The sequence below is a fragment of the Phoxinus phoxinus genome (genome assembly GCF_949152265.1).
Source record: "Phoxinus phoxinus genome assembly, chromosome: 17".
NCBI lineage: Eukaryota > Metazoa > Chordata > Actinopteri > Cypriniformes > Leuciscidae > Phoxinus > Phoxinus phoxinus.
Window position 1 is genome coordinate 10,117,564 of NC_136892.1, and position 24,583 is coordinate 10,142,146.

The window sequence follows — 24,583 nt, forward strand, 5'->3', positions numbered from 1 at the left end:
TTTCAGTGAAAATTGCCTTTATTATCAGGGTGCAGTTACATCAGACAAAGCAAAGTAAATCAAACCAGCCACACACACACACAAAAATCTGACATTTTTAATACAATCATTGTCTATTCAAGCAACAGATCATAATAAATAATGTGTTTGTGTTCACCAAAGACAATTAATTAAAGAGTGGATCACAAAGAAATTGGCAATTGCAAGCATATATAATACCCAGCAATGGATAGTGGATGCTTCTCGATTTTTGAAGAGAAAAAAAAAAGAAAAGCAGCGTTGGGGATTTTATTTGCTTTTATACCCACTTTCAAAACACACACAAAGCAAATATTATATGCTTGTGTGTGTAAACACTTAATTCTGCACTTTTTCATAAGCTCATTTATCAAATGAATTTGCTGCAGTACATTTTCAAATTGGAGTAAATTGTATAATTTTCATCAATGTATGAGTGTCCTGAGAACATTCATCATGACTTCCATTATACATCCAAATGAACACATTTAAAGTACATCTACACTAAAGAACATTTCATATGATAAAACAGCGAGCAAATATCTGCTAAATAAAAAAAAATATTTAGAAAATCTGCAAAACAAAAATAAAGACAAAACAAAGAACAAAAAGCATGATCTGTGGGTGACTAACAGTAAATTGAAATAAAAACACTGGCACATTCGTTGACGTGGTTCTTGGTCTTTGCTACACAATGAAATAAGCATTTTCAAAAGTTATCCAGGAGGAATATTTCATGCACCATGCTGTAATGACCAATCTAGCAAAAGCCAAAGTCTGAGAAAGAATTGGAAGCAAGTATATCAGAGGAAAAGCCGTGAATAACCCGGGCATTACACACATTAAGCCGTTTCAACTTGTCCCCTTAAAGTCGTATGAAGAACAGTTTGCCCATATCACTCCAGCAAGAATGTTTGATTAGTTTACAGTAGTTTGAAGTGCTTATGAACATGTTAAAGGTTATGAACAACAGAGCACATTGAATTATAGCAGAAGTTAAACCCTTCATGTTTGGCTAGCACACAAAGAGGCATAAAACGATCAGGCGAAGGCATAAATACAAAAGCAGGAAGTGGTAAGGCTTGAAATATATTGACATACAATGATAAATATGTAACAGTACCTTCCCAATAATAATAATAATAATGTCACTTAAAAACTCAGAAACAACAGTGCAGTTCTGGTTCAAAACATATACACTTTGGCAAAGGAGGCAAGCACCAAAAATGCTACTGACCCCTTTTCCACAAAATCTGACCTAACATGAACAAAAAAGAAAAACTGTTTATGCTAATATTTTATTTTTGTTCTATCATACAGTAGCAGTATTTACACACTTTTGACAGTTGCCGAAATGTTAAATATTTTGCATGTGCTTCTCAGAACACACACACACACACACACACAAACTGCATACACACATCTATGTGGCAATAAAGAGATTGCTGCAAAAAAAGAGAAGAATAAAAACAGTACATGTATCTTGTGCACAAGTGATTTTCTATTCTGTGCGTGTTCAAGCATAAACTCCTATTTTCATTGAGAATTTCAGAAGCTTAAAAGAAGCTTTCTGCGCACATCGGGCCTTATGAAACAAGCAATGTTGACTTCAATGTGACAACTTGAGCAAGAACGGACTTATGAACGACTTAAGTTACACTAAAATTTGCTTGAGTTTTATGAATGGGGCCCACTGATGTCAAAGATCCAGGATGTGAGGTCACATCGCCAACTTACTAGTTCCTTTGGTATTAATTTGACCTGTATGCAAGTTTGCAACATGGACATATCCTATCATACCTGCAGTCTACAGATAAAGCAAAAAGATTTGTCATTGAAGCGGTGTCTACATGTGAACAGTTTAACTTACAAGGATAACATCTCATTTGGAGTGTGCTGACCTCAAATATTCCTTGAAAAAAAAAAAACGACTTATATTCAGTAACTATTGCTCTACATCCTCACCCGGTGGACGTGTCTTTAGTAACTTAACTTAAGCATAATCGCATGATGCCAAGCTCTCGAGCCAGTGAGGAGAAACTATGCCTGATGGTTTCCAGCTATAGCACTTTACTTCAGATATTCACCAGTGCGGCTCCAAGCTGACTAAGCACACATTACGAGATCACCACTGGGCCTGAACATGGCGCTGACGGACAGATAGCTGCCAGGAGTGAAAAATAAAGCATTAACGAGTGCAAAAACGAGTGTTTAAATGTGTCAAGTATGTGCAAAACAACTGAGAACAGAATAAAACAAGTTCTTAAATAAACATACTTCTAGGTGTGTGTGTGTGATGGGAGAAGAGATGATGAATGCTGAAGGACAAAAGCTCCACACACACACACACACACACACACACAGTTCAGCAGTCACAGACTCCGCTACAACGGAAACTTCTTCAGCTGCTCAAAGGTGAGGAAGAACTGAAATTTAAGTCAAGGATCACAGGGATATACAAGAATAGATAGATGTCAGCATATGCGTTTACACACACAAATCTTATTCTCATGGTCACAATTTTCAGTTTTTTTATTTAGCAGTGAAGCTCAAATCATATTTACCAGAGTTATTAAAGCAGGCTTTGCATCTGTATTGAATGTGTTGGGGCTGCACACAAAAACACACATACAATACGGCCAGTGTACTAGTCTGAATCTAACACGAATGACTTGTATGAACCAGATCTTTATACCAAATCAAAATCAGAGAGCAATACCAGTGTAGTCTGATTCTTAAAAGAATGACTTATGAGCCGGTTCTTTTAATCAATAATAATAAGTTATCTATTCTGTAAGGTTTTTTTCAGACTGATTCAAATGGTTAAGACTCGCTTTGAATTGCATTGCAAGTTATCATTATGTATTATTTCATTACTGACTGCTTGTCCGTATGGCAATGTGCTGTGGTTGAAAATCTACTACAAACTTATCCTATAAGCTTACTTCAAAATGTTGGAATTTCATTGCAATTAACTTAACTCTTCTGAGACACTCCTTTTGTCTCTCCGATTTCAACAATACATCTATTGTTTCGAATTTTGAAACCTTAACCAAATTTATTTTAAATGTTTCGATTGAAAAGTGTGCTTGAGTTATAATTACTTAAAACAAATGGCACTTCATAATATTGTAAGACTTGTGATATATTCATGAAAATCTATGTAAATAATAGATATACCAAGTATTTTGGGGGCACTTTGTGTGTGTGTGTGTGTGTGTGTGTGTGTGTTCCATCGATCTCATGTTTCAGTAGTGTACTGACCTCTAGTGGTTGGACTATGCAGTTGCAGTAGTGTACTGACCTCTAGTGGTTGGACTATGCAGTTGCAGTAGTGTACTGACCTCTAGTGGTTGGACTATACAAACACTACAAACCCAAGGACATTTCTAAGAGTGCTTTCACACTGGCAGCTCAGTTCGAAACAGGTCATGAAAAAAATGGAATGTGAAAGCTGTCGAGCGGAATGTGAAATCGCGAACTCGTGTCCGCACTTGTTCAAGAAGTAAAGTAACCTACTCATGAGTTTTAGCCAATGACGTTCAACAAAAAAAAAAATGTACACTGTAAAAAAATATGTTCATAATTTATCCTTGAAATGTATCTTTTTTCTTTAGTCAAATCAACTGGATAATTTATGTGGTTCAGATAACATAATATTTTGAGTTTCTGTTGATTAACCCAATCTCAAATTAACTCAATTTTAAGGCAACCAGGTTACTTTTTAAGTTAAACTAACAATATTTTTTTTACAGTATAGGGGATGAAACTCGTGTTTTACCTTGATGATATTATGCGACTCATGTGCAGAGCCAATCCTGACCTCCCTGGGGCAATAAGCAACATTCTGTTTAGGGGCCCTCATACCTGACCCATGTAAACCATTAGCCATTGCCACAGTGCCACACCTGACACCCCAGTGCTCCCACTACAATCCTCCCTCCTTTAACTAGTACTTTACATGAAAATGTAATTCTTGATATCAGAAATAGACGTTGTTACTCTGCTGAGCATAATAGCACCGAATAAATACGAACAACATATTGACCTGTTCTTTATAATGCGCCATGCAAGTTTGTGATTAAGATGAAAGCAAAAGCACCAGGGTTTGGTTGAATCAAGCAGCTTGAACAATCGCACTTGGCCCCTTAAGGTCCTAAAACGAAGTATTTTACTGATAAAGGATACAATGATGTTCCAGGGCCCCAGACGCAGCCAGTTGGGCCAGAAGCCTTTATAGAGAGCAAAAAACCCTTCATTTCTCCAGGTCTGCATGAGTCCGTCCAGCGTGCCCTTGTACATATAGTTACCGGCGAGCACGCGCTGATTCATCATACGCGTCCTCACCACGTCCACTGGGTTGGAGGCCAGCGCTCCTGCCAGACCACACGCAAAACTGGAACTAAATAAACAGAAGAAACAATGCGACTCATGAGGTCAATGTTTTAATCATTCACATTTCACATCGACAAGCAAGAACTGCTAGAAATGCTCACATGAAATGAGTTAACACCGTGTCTCCCATCAGGCCTGAAAGAATCAAATGCTTCTTGGTGATGTCGTAGACGGGCAGCTCCACACCCACCACGATGGCTGCCCGCTGCGCAGTGGGAATGACCCCCTGAAAACAAGACAGACATCACTGAATCAAAGCAAAATCCCAGAAGCTGGAACGCTGAGGAGATATTCAAACAGCTTTTGAAATCTCACCACTGACGTCTCAGACAAGACGTAATGAAAGCACTCACCCTCCACAGGCCTCGCGTGCCCTCGGTCTGGTAAATGTTGATGAAGTTAGACATCATGCTTCCCTGTAACAGGCTGCCTTGAGCCTGCATGCGAATCTGATAAAGCCGAGGGAAATAAGACATCAGATAAAACAAGCTCAGTGCTCTGTGTTGTAAAAACTAACTTAGGATTAGGGCTGCACGATATATAGACATTTTGTAAATGTAAATATCACAATAGCTTGCGATATCTGAATGATTTTCAAAACTGATCTTCAAGCTATTTCGTAGCGCATATCGCATTATTTAACAAGTTATCGCATATCACATTTTTCTTCAATGTCGTGCCGTCCTAGCTAGGATAAAGATAAGAAACATACTTCTCTTTAACACAGCCGCAAGCAGTTCGGTTATTAACACAATAACGCATAAATATGAAAATAAATATATCTACTGTACACATACACCACAGTTCAAAAGTTAGGGGTCACTAAAATTTTAAATAATACTGCTTTTATTTAGCAAGAATACATTAAATTGATTCAAAAGTTACAGTAAAGATATCATATCTACAACAGATATTTTAATATTGCTCTTTAGAAAAACAATTCTGTTTTCACTAAAATATTACGCAGCACAATTATCATAAGTAGGGCTGGGTTTCGATTCAAATGTCAAGAATCGATTCGATTCCGATTCTCAAGATCTTGAATCGATTATCATTATTCGATCCGATCTGATCTTATATTTTTAAAATCAAAAGTTGTAACTGTTCATGAACAATCAAGTGTTTGTATTAAATAACATTCACAAACATACATCAATGTTGTAAAAATGTATTGTTCACTCAATGGGTTGATGTTAGATAAGGCATTAAGTAATGTTAATGAATGGTATCTTAATGTAGTGTTACCAACTAAACAGGAGATAAAACGTGTTTTATTTGACTTGACTGTCCTTTTATTTAATCCAAAACTGCGTTCATATTTAAAAGGCCTTTTAAACTAGATACAACAGCACACGATACCACTTTAGGGGCCGTTCACATATCGCGTTTTATGCGCGTGCAAATTCAGTGAGAAGCACTTCAATGCATCTCAACAGGTCATGTGACAAAAACCAGCGGCCTTTCCGTAACAACATGGAAAGCTCGGCCGAACAGCTGATCATCGCTGTACAGGGCGGCTTTTTATTTCTCATCTCAATTAATATATCTAGTAGTAAAGCTAATGCAAGGGCTAGAAATCAATAAATTTTTTGATGACACTTCCTCGTCATCATGGAGAGCGCAGTTTGCACCGCTTTCTCCTCTCCACAAGCGTGTGCTTTCCCGTTGCGTCTGTCGTTGCTATGCAACCATGAACAGAGGCGCGCCTGGAAAACGAATTTGCACGCGCAAAAAACGCGCTATGTGAACGGCTCTTTCCTCCTTTCTGGTCAACAAGTGCATTCAGAGAAACCGCATTAGCAGCGCCGCCGGTTGCCATGTCTCAGTGCGTTTATGGGGAAAATGTAGGCCTATTATTAAATCGATCCTCTGAGTTACGGATCGATCTTTAGAAATGAATATGAAAATCGATTCAGAATTGGTGAATCGATTTTTCTCAACACAGCACTAATCATAAGCAAAAACAGTTTTCAACATTGCCAACAATAAGAAATGTGTCTTGAGCATCAAATCAGCACATTAAAATGATTTCTGAAGGATCATGTGACTGAAGACTGGATGCTGAAAATTCAGCTTCACCATTATTTTAAATTGTAGTAATATTTCAGTTTTTGGATCAAACAAATTTCATGTGCCAAATTAAATTTTCTATATTTATTTATTAATATATAGTTTTTTCGATTTATTTATTCTCTCCGGATAAGTCCGCAACAGGAAAAAAAAAAAGACTAATTACACGCAGTTTTTCTGCATTATTATAGTAAAATTTGTTGTGGCTTTTCAGAGGAGATTTTACATACCTTTAGCACATCAGTTGGATTTGCCAAAGAGGAGGACAAAACACCAGACACCACCCCACAAAACACATTAATCACCATGGTTTCCTCTGAAAAACAGACAAGAGCACCCATTAGATTCAGAATCTTCTTTAACACGTTTCATTAAAGATTTTTAAAAAAAGGAAGAAGCTACAAATCAATTAGCAGTTTAATGATTCAACTCAATACTATAACAAACACAACAAGAAAGGAATAAGACATGCAATAATCAACCACAGATAAACTAATTTAAAGTGCCTTATTTTTGTAAATGCTCTGAGTAAAGGCTTGTCTCAGTATTTTAAGATGTGGCACCTAGTCTTTATAGAGCAAGGCACTAATGAGAAGACCCCAAGAGAGAAAAATAAATGAGATTAGAGTTCAGGGTGAAGACAGGAGGAGAAAGAACAAAATTTAAGTGTGGATCAAATTTAGATCAATAATTACAGTAATTCCTTGATCAATGTGACCAACAGTCAGAACAGCCGTTCATTTTGGCAGGAGAACGGGCATTGGTCTCGCCACACCAGCAGGCAAAGCCTGTATCAAAATAAGCATTTGACACACAGAGGCAACATCCTTGGAAAACCATGCAGTGAAAGCAATAGAAATTGTCCAGAAGAGTCTAAATACAGAATGTTCAATACAATAAAAAGGCCAAGCTGTGACCTCTCTGAGTGTTTGTCACAGGGAATTAAGTAATCCAGATGTTGTTTGCAGAGAAGGGGAGATTCTGTACCAGGTGAGATGGAAATCCGCTGGCGCCAGCACCAGATAAGGTAATGCTAGAGACCCGTCTGCCTTTTGTTTGGACCGCACATTAGTGATGGTGGTTACACCTTGTTTTCAACAACAGTATTGGTAGAGCCTCGTAACGGTGGAAAATTCTGCTAAATGCTACAAGAAAAAAAACGAGTCCCTTGAAACCGTTATCTATATCCCATTGTGTAACAACACCGACTTAAAACCACCAAGCAAGCAACAGCCACAGGTGAGAAAACAGAATAATGTCCCAATCAAGCACATTTGAGCTTCTGTTCACCATATTTGATGTGTTCACGAGACGCATAAAACCACTTGATTCCACTTTAACAATCTCTTTATGAAGCATCAAAGTTTTGGTGCAATGATCTTTCAATGGAGGGACCGAATTCATACGAAAACATAATTTCTGTTCGAAGATAAACAAAAGTGCAACGGATTTGAAACAACAGGAGTAAACTTAAATTTCAGGATGAACTAACCATTTAATAAATCAAAAACTATACAACTAGATAATTCAGTGCAATGTGACCGTTCTTTTTAGTGGATCAAAAACACTTATAAATCAGTCAGGGGTGTGTTTCCCAAAAGCATCATTAGCCAGCTACGGTTACTAGCCCTGTTGAATTGTGTTGGTAACGGCGCAACTTGAGTCCTTAAGTTGGCAACGGGAAACTCACCCTAGAGAAATTAATGAGAAATGAAATGTTCTCTTACTAAAGTGCAAGTAATTGCTCTCATCGTGTCAGGATCGGACTAGAATTTTAAGAGAAATCTAACCAACCCCATGCGTTTTGTGGAACGACACCTTGAACAAAAAAAGACTTCACTGTGGGCATGACTATTCATCAAAATGCCAGATTTATACAAAGAAAACGACTTGCCACTTAATCACAGCTGGTTAGGGCAAACTCAGATTAGCACACGCGAGACGGGATTTATTGTTCTCTGACACCATGCCTAGTTACGGCACAGTGTTAGGTAGCTAACTGAAAATGTAACCTTACAAGGGGCTGATCTGAAAGTCATTCAAGGGCAACTGTTAACATTTGCTAATGCAAACCCACACAAACACTATTTGGACAACTACATGAACATTTGCCTGATGCTCAACATTGATTTCAGTTAACCTGTTAGCCTTCAGCGCCACTTTTGAAAAATCCCCAGAAATAGCATACCCAACCTAAAAAAGATTCAATTAATTGACCCTTTGTCCTAAAAGCTCAAGTACGGTCTCATTTGAAAGCTGACACCTGGCACTTTATTGGAAATGTAGAATGAATTATTGTCATAATGAAAAAAAAATTATGAATAGCTTCAAAGTTGTGTAAGTTATTAGAAATTTATTTTTATGAAACATCTTCATGAAAATTAAATTGAAGTTGGCCCGTCAGCACTCTAGAAATGCACTCCAGCTAAAGACACATGTCTGACCATGTTATATTTAAAATTTGAAGGTGATAAGTCTAAAACTCTGTATTTTGTTAAATGTTTTTCAAGATCATCTCAAATGACTTTATTTTGAATTGACTCTAAAATGCAAACTTGTGTTTATTGTCATCTATTAGCATCTATTCAGTCTATTGTCTCTATTGTTTTGTGGTGCAAACGAGCCCCATTCAGTGTCACTCTCTCCTGCACACATTTACACCTTTCCAGCCTGCTTATGGCCATAAATATTCTTTTCATTTGTCTCCATTATAATCGCTAACGACTGGCTAATCACGGTGTTTCACCCCCTAATTTCTTTCATAATCTTCACTTCACATTTGAAACTGTATCAAATGCCTTTCTTAAATAAAGAAATATTTCAGTAAGCATTCCGATTTAGAAAAAAAATCATAAAAAATAACAGCTAGATGGCAGGTGCAACTAGAGAGCTAGCTAGCATGTTAGCTTAGCACACCATCAATACACGACAATTTATGAGATTAAAACCCTTTTTGTGCTCCAAACTTACTTTATAGTGCAAGTCGAGTGTTTTAAATAATCTTCTATGAGCTTATTTGGCTTCAGAAAAGAAAATCAGACAGAAAATATATGATTTGATATTATTCTGCACTATTGTAAAGTCTATACCGATTAGCATTACATTATACATATAATCTATTATTATAAAAATACCTGACATGGCTCGAAGAACACAGGTAAATCAAATATCATTGCAATCATGTTTATTGTCTTCAAAACATCTTTATCTGCATGTTATAGCGATCTCTGAAAGCTAACGTTAGCTGTGTTTATGTCAGTGACGTCCTGGAAGGTCACAGGTTATTTCTTCTTCGTGAGCTTTCATATTTGGAAAAAACTGTGCAAATGGCGCCCTCAGCCTGCTGTATGGATTGAAAACACAGTACATCAGAGTATCCAGCGCTCTTTATGTATACATCGACGCATTTGGATATAAATTCAATAAATATTATTCCTGTCTATAGAAATATGATGTAAACCTATGATAATATATCAATATTTCTCCAAATCTGCACATTTTTGAGCCAAAAGCCCTGAGGAACGTTGTTTTGTCACGCGTTCTCAAGACAACAGCACCGGAGTTTTTTTTTGAATGGAGCAGCTGACGCTCATAATTCATATTAAAGGTATCGACTCATTTTTTCATTACATAAATCCTGACACAAATTAAGACATAACTGTCACTATAAGTTTCTCAGAATACAATAGTGGTCAAATACTGAAACGTGAGACTTATATATTTTTAATGATGTATAGTTTGTCAAGGTAATAACATTAAATCTGATAGTAACTTTGAACTATTTAAAAAAAAAAACGCTTCAGAGCGTCCTCGCTCTGGTGAAGGTTAACAGGTTAAAGGGATAGTTCACCCAAAAATGTTACAGCAATGCATACGCAACTACCACTTTGACGCTTCAAACATTCCATAAAGAGATTGTAAAACTATAAAGAAATCGTTAATCAATATGAATAGAGTGGTTTAAATTTTCTGAAGAGACACTATTGCTTTATATGATGAACAGATTGAATTAAGGCTTTCATTCACATATAAACATTTACCAGCAAACATATTAAACAAAAGCTCAACTAAACATGAGGCATGAGAACAAATCTCTTGCTGAAGCTGACATGCTGCGTAACACGAGAATGAACCACCATTGGTTCTCTCATGTCAAGTGAACATGCTTGAGCTTCTGTTCACCACAACTGATGTGTGAGTTCATGAATATTTATTTGTGATCAATCAATCTCTTTATGAACTTTTTGAGGTGTCAAAGTGGTAGTTGCGTAGCTGTCTATGGAGGGACAGAAAGCTCTCAGATTTCATTTAAAAAATATTGAATCTTCATTTGTGTTTCGAAGATGAACGAAAGTCTTACGGGTTTGGAAGGACATGAGAGTGAGTAATTCATTTTCATTTTCGGATGAATTATCCCTTTAAAGCTATTGCTACTCTAATAAAAAATACAAATAAACATGTGTGACTGGATATGTGCAACATGCTTATGTCATGTTGGCTATCAAGTCAATGACTACCCATATCACTCAACACATTAAGGTGTAGATCATTTTCTAGAGTCGATTCATTCCTTGTCATTGACTGTATCGGATATCATCAATAATTTGTCAGAGATGTTTGATATCAATGTTTTTATATTTAGATATATAGTAAGATATTAATATAATTGTAAGATCATGTAATTGAAGATAACAGCATCAAAGTGACAAACACAATGTTTAAAGCTTTGTAGCTTTTCTATTATTTTCTTTTCTCAAACTACAGAAATGTTGCACTGAGAAGAAAAGACGTCTGAACTGACAGTATGATCAAAGGACTCATCCGAAACCCACCTTCAGGATGGCTAACAAACAGTTGCTTCAGTGTGTTGTATGTGCCGATCTTGATTGTGCCGTAGGAAGCTTGTCGGAGGAGCGCAGGTGAAATCCTAGGAATAAAAAAACAAAACTTCAACTTCAAGGTCATTGCTTTCTTTCCATCCTGAGGTTAAATGGAAATCTAAAGATTGGTTTCAGTGACAGACTAAATTAGTCACAAGACCATGCAATGATTAGCAAGCACATTTATTAATGCAAGGATTTATATAAATTAAGGATTAGCCAAACTGACCATTGCTGTTTTATTAGAGTAATCAAAATAGAGAACAGAACGAATGGTCGTCAATGTCAGAAAACATTAAAGTGTGCACGTCATCAAATATTTGTCAAAAGCTTTCTCATATGTTTAGAAGACAAAGACAAAACCATGCAAAGCACATATGCAAACATTTGTGCAAATTGGTTCAACAAAAGTACACAATTTCACCATATTGGATTTACTCTGAAAAACAGGCTGGCCTCATCAATGCAAAATGCACAAACTGTTGTGATAAGTGGAGGACGAAGTACACAAATCATACTCGAGTAAACTTAATCAAATATTCCTCCAGTGAAAGTACAAGTACTACTTTTAAAATCTACATCATGTAAAAGTACAAAATAACTTGATTTTGAATGTACTTAAGTATTAATAGTAAAAGGTACGAATGGATGAAGCACATTTATTATTTACTTTAGCCAGTACTAGTCAATAAGGAAGATAAGAGCAGACATTTAATATATTGATCTGAAAATATGCTAATGTTTTATTACTAAAAACATGCACTTTCAATATACTAAAATATCAATTTAAGTTACTGATAATTCAAGTGTTCAAACTAGTGAATGACTAAACATACCATATAGTATAAAAAAAATTGGGGAATACAAATTGTCTGTAATTGTAGTGACAAATAATAGAAGCATGCATTATACGCAGACCACATAACATGGGCTAGAGGAACGCTGTGCAAACATCCATTTGGGCCGATACCAATTTCAACAAACAATTATTGGCAGATTCAGACACAAGTATTTTGATCATGTTTTAAATAAGCAAAGCTCGAAAACACGTGCATTAGGTCATGCTAGTTTATTGCTGCATCATCAAAATAATTCTAATGAACAATAATTGGATCCATTTAACATTCAGCAGGCCAACATGAATGCATTAATACAGCAGAACAAAGACACATATGAAATAAACAGTGCTTTTTAGGTAGTTTTAACAGTACTACAAAACTGTGCATCTCTAATTTTCTTAAAGCTTACGATGCTTTTGGGAAGCGCAGCCCAGATCATTAAATCAGGGAGCTGTTGACTCAGGAACCAATTCACAAATGAATCGTTCAGTGAGCTTTGCAAAACGATTCAACGTCTTCATTGAAAAGAATCAGCCCGATCACAAGTCAAACATTGCTATCGCATTTCAGAGAGGGAGTTGATTTCTGATGTTTTTGTGAAATGAAGAACAGTTTGTAATGCCGTGAAAAAGAAAAAAATAATTATAATTCAGCAACGAAGTGGGTGATTGCTTACTGATCCAAATAATAATAATAATAAGCTCACCAGCCTCTAGATATAACTATGGTCCTTTTTTCAAACCAAGTCTATTTTTTCACCAGAATTATTGTGAGACAAGCTAAAAAAAGTTTAAATAAAGAATAATTAATGCACAGACTTAGTGTTTTAAAAAGAAAATGATAAGCAATTGCAGTAACTCCCTAACCATAAGCTTCAGGCCCGGAAAAGAAAACGCAGATTAATATGAGATGATGGCTTGAAAAACAAGATGCTCTGTGCCACACAGATAAAATGACCAAGTAGACTGGAACGACTGCAGTCTGTGCATGCCAAAGCAGAGGGCCACTTTCACTTGACTCAGCTCCTCTACAGACCCCGTGAATTAAATATCATCTATATTTAGAGTTTATTACAGCTATCAGCTGTATTTAAAACTAGAGGTCGACCGATAGTGGATTTTACCGATAACGATAGCTAGGTTGGGCCATACTTGCCGATAACCGATTAATGAACCGATAGTTTTTAAAATTGATACTGGATAAAAACAAACATAACACTCCAAGTAAAACAGTGCTGAACTTTATTATAAAAATAAAAAAACTGTATTGAACCATGAAAACATGCTAAATGAAATAAATATATAAATGTGAATAAATATTTAAGTCAATAAAAGACATTCATTCAAACTGAAACAAAAAGTAATACTCTAAATAACAAATAAAACCAGTTACATTCAAAATGTAACTATTTAACTGTTCTTTTCAAGCCAACTTAATTAAAAAGTAACAAAATTTGTATTAAAGTGAAGATGAAAAAAATAAATAACCGAAATCGAATGCTTTTCTGATTCGTTTATGTTTCTGTCGGCTGTATGAACATATCAGTTTGCTTATACGTCTCTAGCTTTAAATATGCAACTTATCTGCATATGTAATGCATAAAAGTGACCAGCTGGATATGAACTAATGCAAATAGAGGTAACAATTGTGACATTAAACATTCGGGTCGGACTTACGTTTGTCAGTGTTTTAACCGCTTGAGGTACTACTAATGTTAGCGTCCTCTCAGCCTCGAAGGCAAACAAACGCCTACTGTCTCTACTAATGCAGCATTTAGTCAACAAATTAATCACTTTATAATGATATGACAAAATGTACTGTATAGGCTACATACATTTGAGCTGTCGGTGCTTTAAACGCGCATCTGATGTCAGCGCTCTCCCGCAGCATGTGCTCTCAGTGCAGCACGCAGAATCACGTGTCGAAGTAAACAACACGAGGCGATAGTTTTTATTACACCTCTAGAGGCCGCTCTTGTACTGCATCATGCCAGCAGACCCTTCTCAGCTCTGACACTGTGTAATGAATGACAGCGTGCGCTTCTCAGCCGCTCCAGCAATGGACGCAACCAGGAAAAACTATCGGTATATATTTTTGCCGATAACGATAGTTCCACCAGTCAACAATCGGTGCCGATTAATCGGCAAAACCGATGAATCGGTCGACCTCTATTTAAAACCCACTGAACGGGTTACATATATACCTTTAAAAGGGAACGCAACTCTGATCTTCAGAAATGATACAGTAAAACACTAACACTGATGCTAAAGTGAAGCATTTGTCGTCATTCAGAATGTTTTAATAATTCAAACTCACCCCGAATACAACGCCCGGACGCCTTCTTCACTTCCAATCCTGAACAAAGCGTGGAACATCCCCCGATATCGGATCTCCATGCAGTGCGTCTGCCCTTGAACCTGGAGCCGCGTTTTTGTGAGATCAATGGGAAACGTACCTGCAAGATTCAATTATGGGTTACAGATCAAATCTAGAAGTACTTTATTATGCATATTAGTACTTTATCTACAGGCTGCGTTGCTTGTGGTTGTATATTGCCTCTCATTTCTGTCATCTAATGTCCTACCCTATTTCGAACAGTTTGCTCTCTTTGTGTGGATGGGAATGTTGTTTTTCATGTTCTGAAATTTTTTTTGAACATCGTACTTCCACTAACAATGAAGCCTCGTTTTATAGTCCCACCAACATCCAAACACGGAAATTATGATTCTAAAGGTAATACTTTGATAGTTATAAATAACAGTATATTTAGTACAGCAACTAATAGAAGTAATACATAGTAATAATATGTAACAGCTTTAGAAGTATACTATACTAATATAACAGTATAACAATGATAATAATATATAGGCTATATATGATAAAAGATTAAAAAAAAAATATATATATATATAGATATATAATGCGTTTTATTGTGGAAACCTAATTATTATTTACATATTAGTGTCAAAATGTAGAAATAAACTCGGTTCTTTATATCAGCTATTGGACACGTAAACAAAAATACGTATGAACAAAAAAATATATATCTATATATTCTCTCAAATATGAATATGCATTCTGTCACTTTCATATGAGATAACAACATGTATTCCGAATAAATATTCAATGCAAACTTAAATGAAGAAGTGATCTTTAATAGTTGATTAAAAAAATAGCAGGTGCACAACAGAGACTCACCGAATTCTGCGACAATTGAGGCCATTCCTCCATAGACGAACGGCTTCCAGTTCAGGTTTGCCATTTCTGTAGCGGCCCCCTCGGCTTGATGGAGTCCTATTAAAAACAGCAGAACCCCAAAATATGAGCAAACTAGCTGTTTTAATCTCACACTGTACAACATAGCGCTACCCGTCTGTGTTACAGCCAGTCTTCCCAGGTGCATAGACAAATGTGCACCGGAATAAGACGAACCGCATTAAAGAATCATTGCGAGCGCCATAGGAAATTTGCGGAAATACTATTGGTTGTAAAGTCTGTCCGTCATTTTATCTGCGATCCTGATTGGTGGGAGTGATTTGAAGTTCCACCTACTTCCGTCGCCAGGAGGTTGAGTGACAGCAAGCAATGGCTCTCGCCTTATTCTCTCTCCAAACCGTGTAACGTTAACATTGAACTTTTTAGGCTATCATTGCAAATTAAAAAGAGAAACAGAATGCAACCAAACTCACTAATATAAATAAAATGGGTCTATGGCGTTGGCGTAGAGTGAAAGACGTGCTTGCGAATTGACATCTAACGGCTTGTAAGTTAACTGTTAGCCAGGTACGCAGAACTACTCTCAGCATTATAAAGTACACAACTGAGTAATCGCGGCATTTAGGCGATATCGCATCGTGAGCTCACGTACCTGAGGCTTGGTGGTTCAGTCACCTCTGTTATTTTATTTTTGACCCCATCGTCTCGACCACATGTAGGATTATTGTACTTTTCGCAGTCAAACTCCAGGAGCGCACCTACGGCTCTTAGTTTACCATCATGTGTGTCTCTAGCAGGAACTCAACTCACCGCAACCGGAAGTTCCCGCCCGGAAGTTTGAAAGAGACTAGACTCCGCCCCCTCCACATTTCAATGTCACCCTGTCCGTCAAGGGGGAGCAATCATCAGTGAGGTTTGATTTAAACACTTTTTTTTCTTTTCTTCAGGGGGACGTTAAAGAAATTCATGTTTTTTTTATTCTTTTTTTTATCAACAAATACCATGTACAATAGCATGTCCATATTACATCAGAACATATCACATGCTTCACACAATACAATAGAAATGACAAAAAAAGAGAAAATGAAAAGAAAAGAAAGAAAACAACAGAGAGGGTACATGTCTATATATTGTTGAATAAGTGTAAATATATACTGTTTATATGGAAATGTTAAATGAAGAACATATTGCATATTTTTAGATTTTGACATTGCATCTTTGCACATTTTAATATTCTTAAGCACTATTAAATTGGGTTTGCCATTTGTGAATTTACATTTGTGGATATTAAATTTACATAGAAATAAAATAAAATGTATATAAAACCAATATCCTTTGAGCCATGGTTCTTAATACAATAACTTAAAATCACATATTTATAGGATAAGAGAGAAGTATTTAAAATAGCCTATTATCAGCAATGAATCTCTTAACATCTTTCCAGAAACACTGTGTAGCCTATCTTGGCAGGATCAAAATATGAGAAATGGTTTCAGTAACTTTCACAGAAAGAGAATTTTGCAGGTAAAAAAAAGAAAAATCAAAATGAATATAACCTTGTATGAAAATACCATATGAAAAGTTAATGCAGCATTTAAAATGTTTTAAAACGACATAAGGGCCCTAATTTAGTAGATAAAGTGAGCATTTCTTTGACTTTTTTTCAACATCGCGTCATTTTACGTCACGAAAGTTGTTTTATCACTTTTCATTTTTTTGTAAAAATTGCTTGGTAGGATAGACTCTATGACTTATCTTATATGAGATGTCCTTAACCTTAATTGTAAGGAGCCATTTTAGAAAAAAAGTATTTTAAAGGAAAGAGCTGAAATGTGGGTGGTCCTTCATGCAATGACAATATTTACCAAAATAAAATAAAATTCAGAGATCAGAAATTGTAAATATTATTTAGCAAGTTTATTTCATTTTTATCTTTACACATTTTTATCACTCAACGGTAATGAAAGGTCTGCTTTTCCCCATAAAACAGAATGTAAAAAAATAAAAAATGTATTGTGAAAAGCTGTAACTTTGTATAGTAGCCCTGAAAACTGTGAACTCCCCAATCACACCAGTCAATAACTAATAGGCCTAAGTAAACCACTTCTTTCTATTAACGTCTCTTTGTTCAACCAAAGAATCACCTTTTGACTCTCTTCTGTATTGTCTGTCCATTTGCTCTATAAGGTTATACAGATCGCATGTTATAATGCAAGCAAAATTTGTCCATCTTTAAGACTCCCACAAATCCACACCAGCAGCATCATTCCCTGAACACCTGCAAAGAGATCACAAAAAGTGTAATTTCCGTCCATTGTAAATCTGTCTTATGGCTTTTTAATGCTTCGATATAGATTATAAATTTGAACACACAAACTCATTGTAAAAGGAGATGAACCTTTTAATGATGTTGGGAACTATATTTTAAAGTTCTCACACTTAAAAGTCCACAGTTTTATGTCAATAATGCTGATCTCATGGTAAGTGGTCCGTAGACTGGTTGTGGTTTCACCTTCCCTCTAGTTGTGGTGTCACAGAGTGGTGCGTAGGAGCCTCATCACACGCTGGTACAGCTGCTGAACAACTGACACCAGATTCCTGCAACACACAGAAGTGATGAACTTACAGTTACAGTTATTCATTCACATGATTCACTAAAGGGACAATTCTCCATTTCAAAAATAAAAATTCAGTCATCACTCCCTATACGAAAAAGTATAGGCTTCCTTAAAACTAAAAATAAGAAAGTATACTTTTAGTGTACTTCTCATAAATATACTTAAAATTGCACTTGAGTATACTTGACCTACAGTACTGACAGAAAAGTGTAAGTACTGTATATCTGTCTTGTACTCATTGTTTTGATCGAGAGTCTGCCTGTAGTCAATCATTTTATCCCTTAAAACTAATCTTTGTTCACCAAAATTACATATTTAATTTTTTTCCTTAAAAAAAAAATCGCTTATGAATATACAAATTAGCCCCGCCTCCACTCACTCACACCAGGAAGTTGAAGCTCAAACCGGCGTGCATGTTTTGCTACGGTTTCCGGGTTGAATGGCATGTTTCCTGGAAACGGTGTGCAACGGGGTTTATACGTTTTCTCTTGTTTGGGCGTAACAAAAATGTCAGCCCAATCAGCAGCAACATGTAAATTAATTATTAAAGAGACAGCTCGCACAATGGGTCCAAGTAAAGTCGTTTACAAATGTGTCCGCTGCAGCTCGGTATACGCAACAATTGAAGATATTAGAAGACATGTTTGTCGTGAAAGTTTTATAGTAAAAATGTACCATATCAACAGTGATCAGCAATAATGATAAGCCTAATACTCACAATAAAAATAATAAGGTCATATAGATCACAGTCTCGGACATAAGAAGTGGATCATCCTTCACCTGAAATGTTTGTCTTTTCATCCTGAAATGCGAGCCAAATGTTGGATCACAATAAACCACAGTTTTTTACAAATCCCTTCACTCGATTGGGATGTTCTCTTTTATTCTGGACGACAAGGGCAGTGACTATAACATTGAGCGTATTTTTCAGTATTAAACACATGTATTTATACCGATTTCATCAGGCTCCGAAAATACTACAAAAAGAACGCAAAGAATGGCCTTCTCAGCTGCCATAGTTGCAACTCTTGCGTCATCAGAACGGGTGTTCAACGCACCACCGTTTCTGTTTAAAAAAACGCTTCACAACTTTTTGTAGGGGCTGAACGCAGCCCGCGCGCGCACTCTTAGAAAAAAAGGTTCTTTTAAGGTTCTATAGGCGCTTCGTATTTGGAACCCCTAAAAGGTTCTATACAGAACCCAAGAAAGGGTTCTTTCTTTTCATTATAGAACCTTTTTAGCATAAAAGGTTCTTTGGAGTTGAGTAAAGAACCCTATGGTTCTATATAGAACCCCAATGAACCCTTTTTTTCTAAGAGTGTAGAACCTTTTAGGGGTTCCAAATACGAAGCGCCTATAGAACCTTTCAAGGTTCTATATAGAACCTTTTCTTCTAAGAGTGGCAGCTCAGAGATCCACTGGTTGACGATCACACGTTGACCTGATTGGTTATAAGGTAGTTTGTGACGTCAGAAACACCCGCGATTTCAAACCGCGTTTTTGGTTCACTGCAGTTTTAAGGAGAAAATACTCAGCAATGGTGTTGACTTATGAATTTGCACATGGTTTGTCTTAAAGCATATTAAAAACACCACATAGACATATAAACAACATTAAAAGATTTTCACCACAGACTTTAAGTAGGCTAGCTATTAAGTATACTTGGCTTATAGTTGTGTTTACTCTTTTGATTGAGAAGCATATGAAATACTTTTTCCACATAGATTTAGGCTATACTGTCAAATAAATTTACATTATTTAACAATATTAATTTATAAAGAAAACAGATATGTTCCTGAGTCTGAGTATCTGAATGTTTGTGTAGGCTAGTCTGTACAGAGGAATTGACTTCAAATCTACTTTTTCCTGAATTTTCCGGCTATCCATGTTTTCACTGCGGTAGGTGACGCAACTATGCATCTTCGGAAAGAGTAGCTACAGAATCTCCAGATCAAAACACAGGTGAAGAAGAAGAAGAAAAAATGGAAGATTGCTTGCACAAATGTAAAATAATGCAATCATCAAACTGCCTAACATTACTGCCTAACATTACTGAATGAAATGTCGAACCCATGAAGAGGAAACGACTATGAAGCTTTGGGGGACGCGATCTCTGAATCCGATCCGGACGTAGTCTTCAACAAAGATGCGATGTTCTCAGTTTTTGTTTAAAATGTTGCCCTTTTTAAGGAAACTTACCCAGATTCAAGTGTTGATAAAAAAAAGGATGCATGAAGCAATAGAATAAAGTGTATTTAAAATGGAAGGAGTTAAAACAGTAATATTTCAATTAAACATAATAATACCTTTATAGGAACATAGTAGCCTAAACTTAAAGTAACATATATACAGTATATATATATATATATATATTGCACAGCACTTATATATAACTATAAGTATGATGTTTTGTTTACTTAAAGAAAACATACATGTTTACTTGCAGTATAAAACTAATAAAAAAGTTACTGAGAGTATATTTCAAAGTGTACTTTAGTAAACTAAAAAATTTGCTACAAGTATTCAAATAGTAAAAAGTTTATATACTCAATGTTTACTACTGATACACTACTAGTATTTACTTCTAGTACATTTTGATATTAGTATATTTACTACATAAAGTATACTTAATTAAAAATATACTTGAACTTTACTAACGTTTACTTAATAAAATTAACTGTTTTTCGTATGGGTTGATCACTCTCTCAGATCTTTTGAAAAATGCCTCAGTGTATTTTTTCATACAATAAAATTCTTTCAATGTTTGGACTAAAACAGTTATTCAAAGTTTCTTCTTTTATGTTCCATTTTTGCACAAACTATCCCTTTAATTGCTTGAAAATTAAGATTAGGTGTATTTTCAACTTTAAACTCACCGGGCACCATTCGAGACACAGTTGTTTCTGTCCGGGTGAAGGCAAAAGAGTGACGCCACACAATACGCACAGCACAACAACATGGAAAGCAGTCTCCGCTTTAAAGACATCTTCCCGATGCTCCGAACAACCTGACGAATCTTCAGTATTCCTTTCAAAGAGCCCAAGATGTTCCTTATTTATCCACCTCAAGGTGAAGACGGGCAGTGATGTGTCGGCGAGGGGTAGACACAGTTCTGCACAAATCGCATCCAAGAGCTTTCTGTGGGCTGAGCATAGCAGTGGGCACAACAACTGCTGACCAAAACCCACTTTCAATAGCAGTGAAAAGTCTAGTAGGGATGAATAACATCACCACATTGTTGGCCGGTGGGAGTCAGGCTTTATTGTGTAGCAGTGTTATAAATAGATCTTTCCTCGGAATGGACAACTGTGTGCAGATTTTTAAAAACCAGTTGTGTAATTTTAAGCCCATTGTATTGAGGGCTTTGACTCATTCACATGACCTCGAGAGGGAAGTTGAAGTGCATTATTGCGGAATCAATGTAACCGATTCGTTCTGCTATATCCCAAAATATATCCATGTGCATTGACCCTGGCTCCTATGATAAAATGTAAAATGGTTTGGATATAAAGGTTTATTCACCCATGAGTGATTCTGTTTGTTCAGAGTTGGTTCACTCATGAGTAATCACAGCCACGCTGTTAGTGTCCACCCACCTCCCAGCCCACTCTCCAAACCCAAACCTCTTTCCATGTTCAGCAGTTTCTCTTTCCCCTTTTTTTGTGCGTTCAGAGTAAGTAGACTGATTCCTCATGCTGACAGAGACACATCTAAGATTCGCGGACAACAAAACGGACACTGGCACATCACCTCATTTTGAGTGAAAGCCCAACCGAATCTGAAAGACGCACTCACTTGGAATCCTTCTTCTTTTCTTCAGTTGGAATATGTTTTCTGTTGAATTTATTGGCGTTTTACGGAGATTTCACGAGAAAGGAGTTCTGCTTCTCGTCTTCGTCTCAGGCAAGGAGCACTCTTAAAACATCTGGAAATCGAATAGTATCTTGAGATTACTCCTTAATGAAAAGCCAAGGATAAAGATTTCATCAATAGATCAGCATTGTCTTTGTACTTCAGCAAGGTTAGGCTCATCATAATCGAATGCTCAGGGATATAGCCGCTTAGAAGGAAGCATGCTCTTGTGGGACCTGGATGACAGCCAGACAGAACAAGGGTCGGACAAACGGAACCACAGCAGCCAAAAGTTTTGCTTTTCCCAATGGGAGCAAAGAAAAATCTACATCCTTGTGTCCATTTCCTCCTCTTGAAACCATCAATTTCTTGGTCTGTTTAAACTCTCAACTTTGAAATGAAATGAGACATTTAATGCAACAATGATCGCTTTCAACGTGTCTCAGGAGACTTCCCTGGAGAACTACAGAGTGACATCCGCCAGTCCTGAGCTCACAACCCCTGCCATAGAAAGAGTAGTAGTGACCATGGGCTATATCCTTAGTGTGGGATCCATTTTGATCATCTCTACCAACCTTCTAGTCGCCATTGCCCTGGTCTTGCTTATCCGCAAAAGGGGGTGCCAGAGTTGGTGTTTTGTTTTAAACCTATCCATTGCGGACATCCTAGTTGGCGTGGCCATCACTGGCATCGCCACTGATGCTCTGGAAGGAACGACGGCCTCCATGGAGAAGGGCATTTGCTTGTTGCGCATGACCTTTGTCCTCGCACCCTCTGCGGCCTCCATCCTAACCATGTTCTTGATCTCACTGGACCGCTACATGGCTATAAAGTTGCCCCTGCGCTATTCGCAGTTTATGAATGAGAAGATGATTGCTGGGGCTCTGGTTCTCGTCTGGCTCATCTCAATGTTTGTGGGGTTTTCGCCCAGCTTTGTGAAACCGATGCAGAAAGAAGACTATCTCAATGTCTGCACCTTCTTCTCCGTCATCGAGCCGAAGAGCATCATTGTGGTCTTCTGCCTGTTCTTCTTCCCACTACTCTCGGTCTTCATCTATTTCTACATGGACATCCTAAAAATCGCCTGCGGCCACCAGAAGCGCATCTGCGCCCAGCAATCGGGTACACGCTTTCTGTCGTCTAGCCACTACTGGGGTCACGTAAAAGCCCTGCGGACTGTCGCAATGCTGGTTGGCTGCTTCACTCTCTGCTGGTGCCCATTTTTTGTGGTCAGTATTGTGCAGGTGTCTTGTCCAAACTGTAAACTTTATCACTTTTTGGAGAACCATCTCTGGCTGCTGGGACTCTCGAACTCCCTTATAAACCCCCTCGTCTACGCCTGCTGGCAGCGAGAGGTGAGGAACAAGATCTGCGAGCTCTTCGCTCATGTTAAAGTTGTGTTGTGTTGTGTGACACACTCCGAGACAGCGGACAGATACCCCACAGGCCACCCGACTGTCACTCAGTCAGTAGCGTTTCATGACAAGATGATAGCCTCTCCGGGGAATTATAGCAGGTCTGTCACAATTCCCGAACTACATCAGGAAAATATTGCCAATAGAGTGGGAATGTCCTTTTAGTCCTCTGGTCATAGGAAACTGTAAAAGGTCTTGCTTCGTCGTTAATGGCTTTGTTAATGGATGCGGAGACCAGAGTATTTGTCTAAATGAAACAGACTTTATTTGCTTAACATGTCTGCTTGCAATGAACACATTACATTCAAAATATAACCATAGCACTTAGTTCCCCCGTTTCCTCTTGTTTTTTTGTGTGTGTTTTCTTTTTCAATTGTAAAATAGATGACTGTAATATAGATTAAACTCATGTATATTCAACAGAACAGTGTGTTTTTTTATATCCATTATACATTCACAAATAAATGCAATTTGGTGATATAGAAAAAAAGTATGGGAAAGGAAGTCTGGTTAACAATAAGAGTGCATTGAACTATTATACAAACCGAATGTTTATGAACTTTTTTAGCAGTATTAGATTTTAGCTAGCAAACACTTGCTAAAGAATATATGAGATGATATTTAAATATTTGCTTTGACTTCAGTACAATGACACAATTCAAGGAATTTATTTAATATTGACCAAAACATGTTGTCTTTTTGATATGACATTTTATTTTTCACAATTATTTTTTTCCGCCAGTATAAATGAGGCTACATAAAATTATGATAGTGGTCCTCCATGCAAGAGTGTTGGTTTTTGGCATCAAAAAGTGTGTTATGACAAAAGGCCAACCACTAATTGGAAGACGACTTCAAAACTGTGCGAAAAACATAAATTGCCAATAAACATATGTTTAAAATTATAGTTAAATTATTGTTAGAATAAGTGTATTAAAATAAAACAAGTGTATTATTGTATTACTAAAATTATAGGCGTTAACTTAGGATATTTCAATGTTATTTCTTTTATTTAAATGCTACCATTAAATTCATTTTATTGTAGACCATTTATTTTTGTACTCCTTTAAATTGTGTATAGGCTACATGTAGCCCATGGAAACGTTACGCCTTTTTACTATGCCAATAAAACTATCAGTGTATGCTTTTATGTTCATTTGTTCTTCAGCTGTAGGCTAAAACTCGTTGCAAAATATGAGAGACACATTTTCTGCTACAAACACACAATTAATGCTAAAGGAGAAATCTGACTTTAATGGTTAGTTAACTACATATCCCAC

General features: G+C 36.8%; 2 protein-coding genes and 1 long non-coding RNA gene across 4 annotated transcripts; 1 reads left to right on the top strand and 2 right to left on the bottom strand.

Annotated features, from left to right (window-relative positions):
• Positions 1 to 16,249, bottom strand: slc25a14 (solute carrier family 25 member 14). 2 transcript variants are annotated; one of them, XM_079587222.1, is made up of 9 exons: positions 16,071 to 16,249; positions 15,401 to 15,496; positions 14,519 to 14,657; positions 11,316 to 11,410; positions 6,714 to 6,799; positions 4,767 to 4,862; positions 4,515 to 4,639; positions 4,207 to 4,420; positions 1 to 2,444 (listed from the first exon to the last, which is right to left on the bottom strand). In XM_079587222.1, exons 2-9 carry the CDS (start codon positions 15,462 to 15,464, stop codon positions 2,403 to 2,405), a joined length of 861 nt encoding a protein of 286 aa, XP_079443348.1. In that variant the 5' UTR covers positions 15,465 to 15,496; positions 16,071 to 16,249; the 3' UTR covers positions 1 to 2,402. The 2 variants fall into 2 exon arrangements, with proteins under 2 accessions (XP_079443348.1, XP_079443347.1); XM_079587221.1 differs by lacking the exon at positions 16,071 to 16,249 and having other exon boundaries at positions 15,401 to 15,627.
• Positions 16,250 to 16,407: 158 nt separating this feature from the next.
• LOC306985234 lies at positions 16,408 to 21,315 on the bottom strand. The gene is made up of 3 exons (XR_013794775.1): positions 20,913 to 21,315; positions 17,817 to 18,016; positions 16,408 to 17,696 (listed from the first exon to the last, which is right to left on the bottom strand). It is a non-coding gene; the product is annotated as an uncharacterized lncRNA (long non-coding RNA).
• An 858-nt stretch (positions 21,316 to 22,173) lies between these two features.
• On the top strand, positions 22,174 to 23,715 carry gpr119 (G protein-coupled receptor 119). The gene has a single exon (XM_079587223.1). It carries the CDS (start codon positions 22,311 to 22,313, stop codon positions 23,466 to 23,468), a length of 1,158 nt encoding a protein of 385 aa, XP_079443349.1. The 5' UTR covers positions 22,174 to 22,310; the 3' UTR covers positions 23,469 to 23,715.
• The last annotated feature ends 868 nt before the right edge of the window (positions 23,716 to 24,583 follow it).

Excerpts from the sequence above, each read along its gene's own strand:
- gpr119 (XM_079587223.1), top strand. The coding sequence starts at position 22,311 with ATGATCGCTTTCAACGTGTCTCAGGAGACTTCCCTGGAGAACTACAGA.
- slc25a14 (XM_079587221.1), bottom strand. The coding sequence starts at position 15,605 with ATGCACCTGGGAAGACTGGCTGTAACACAGACGGGTAGCGCTATGTTG. Across the intron at positions 14,658-15,400 it reads CTCAATTGTCGCAGAATTCG|GTACGTTTCCCATTGATCTC; the intron begins GTGAGTCTCTGT and ends TGAATCTTGCAG. Across the intron at positions 4,640-4,766 it reads GCACGCGAGGCCTGTGGAGG|GGGGTCATTCCCACTGCGCA; the intron begins GTGAGTGCTTTC and ends TCTTGTTTTCAG.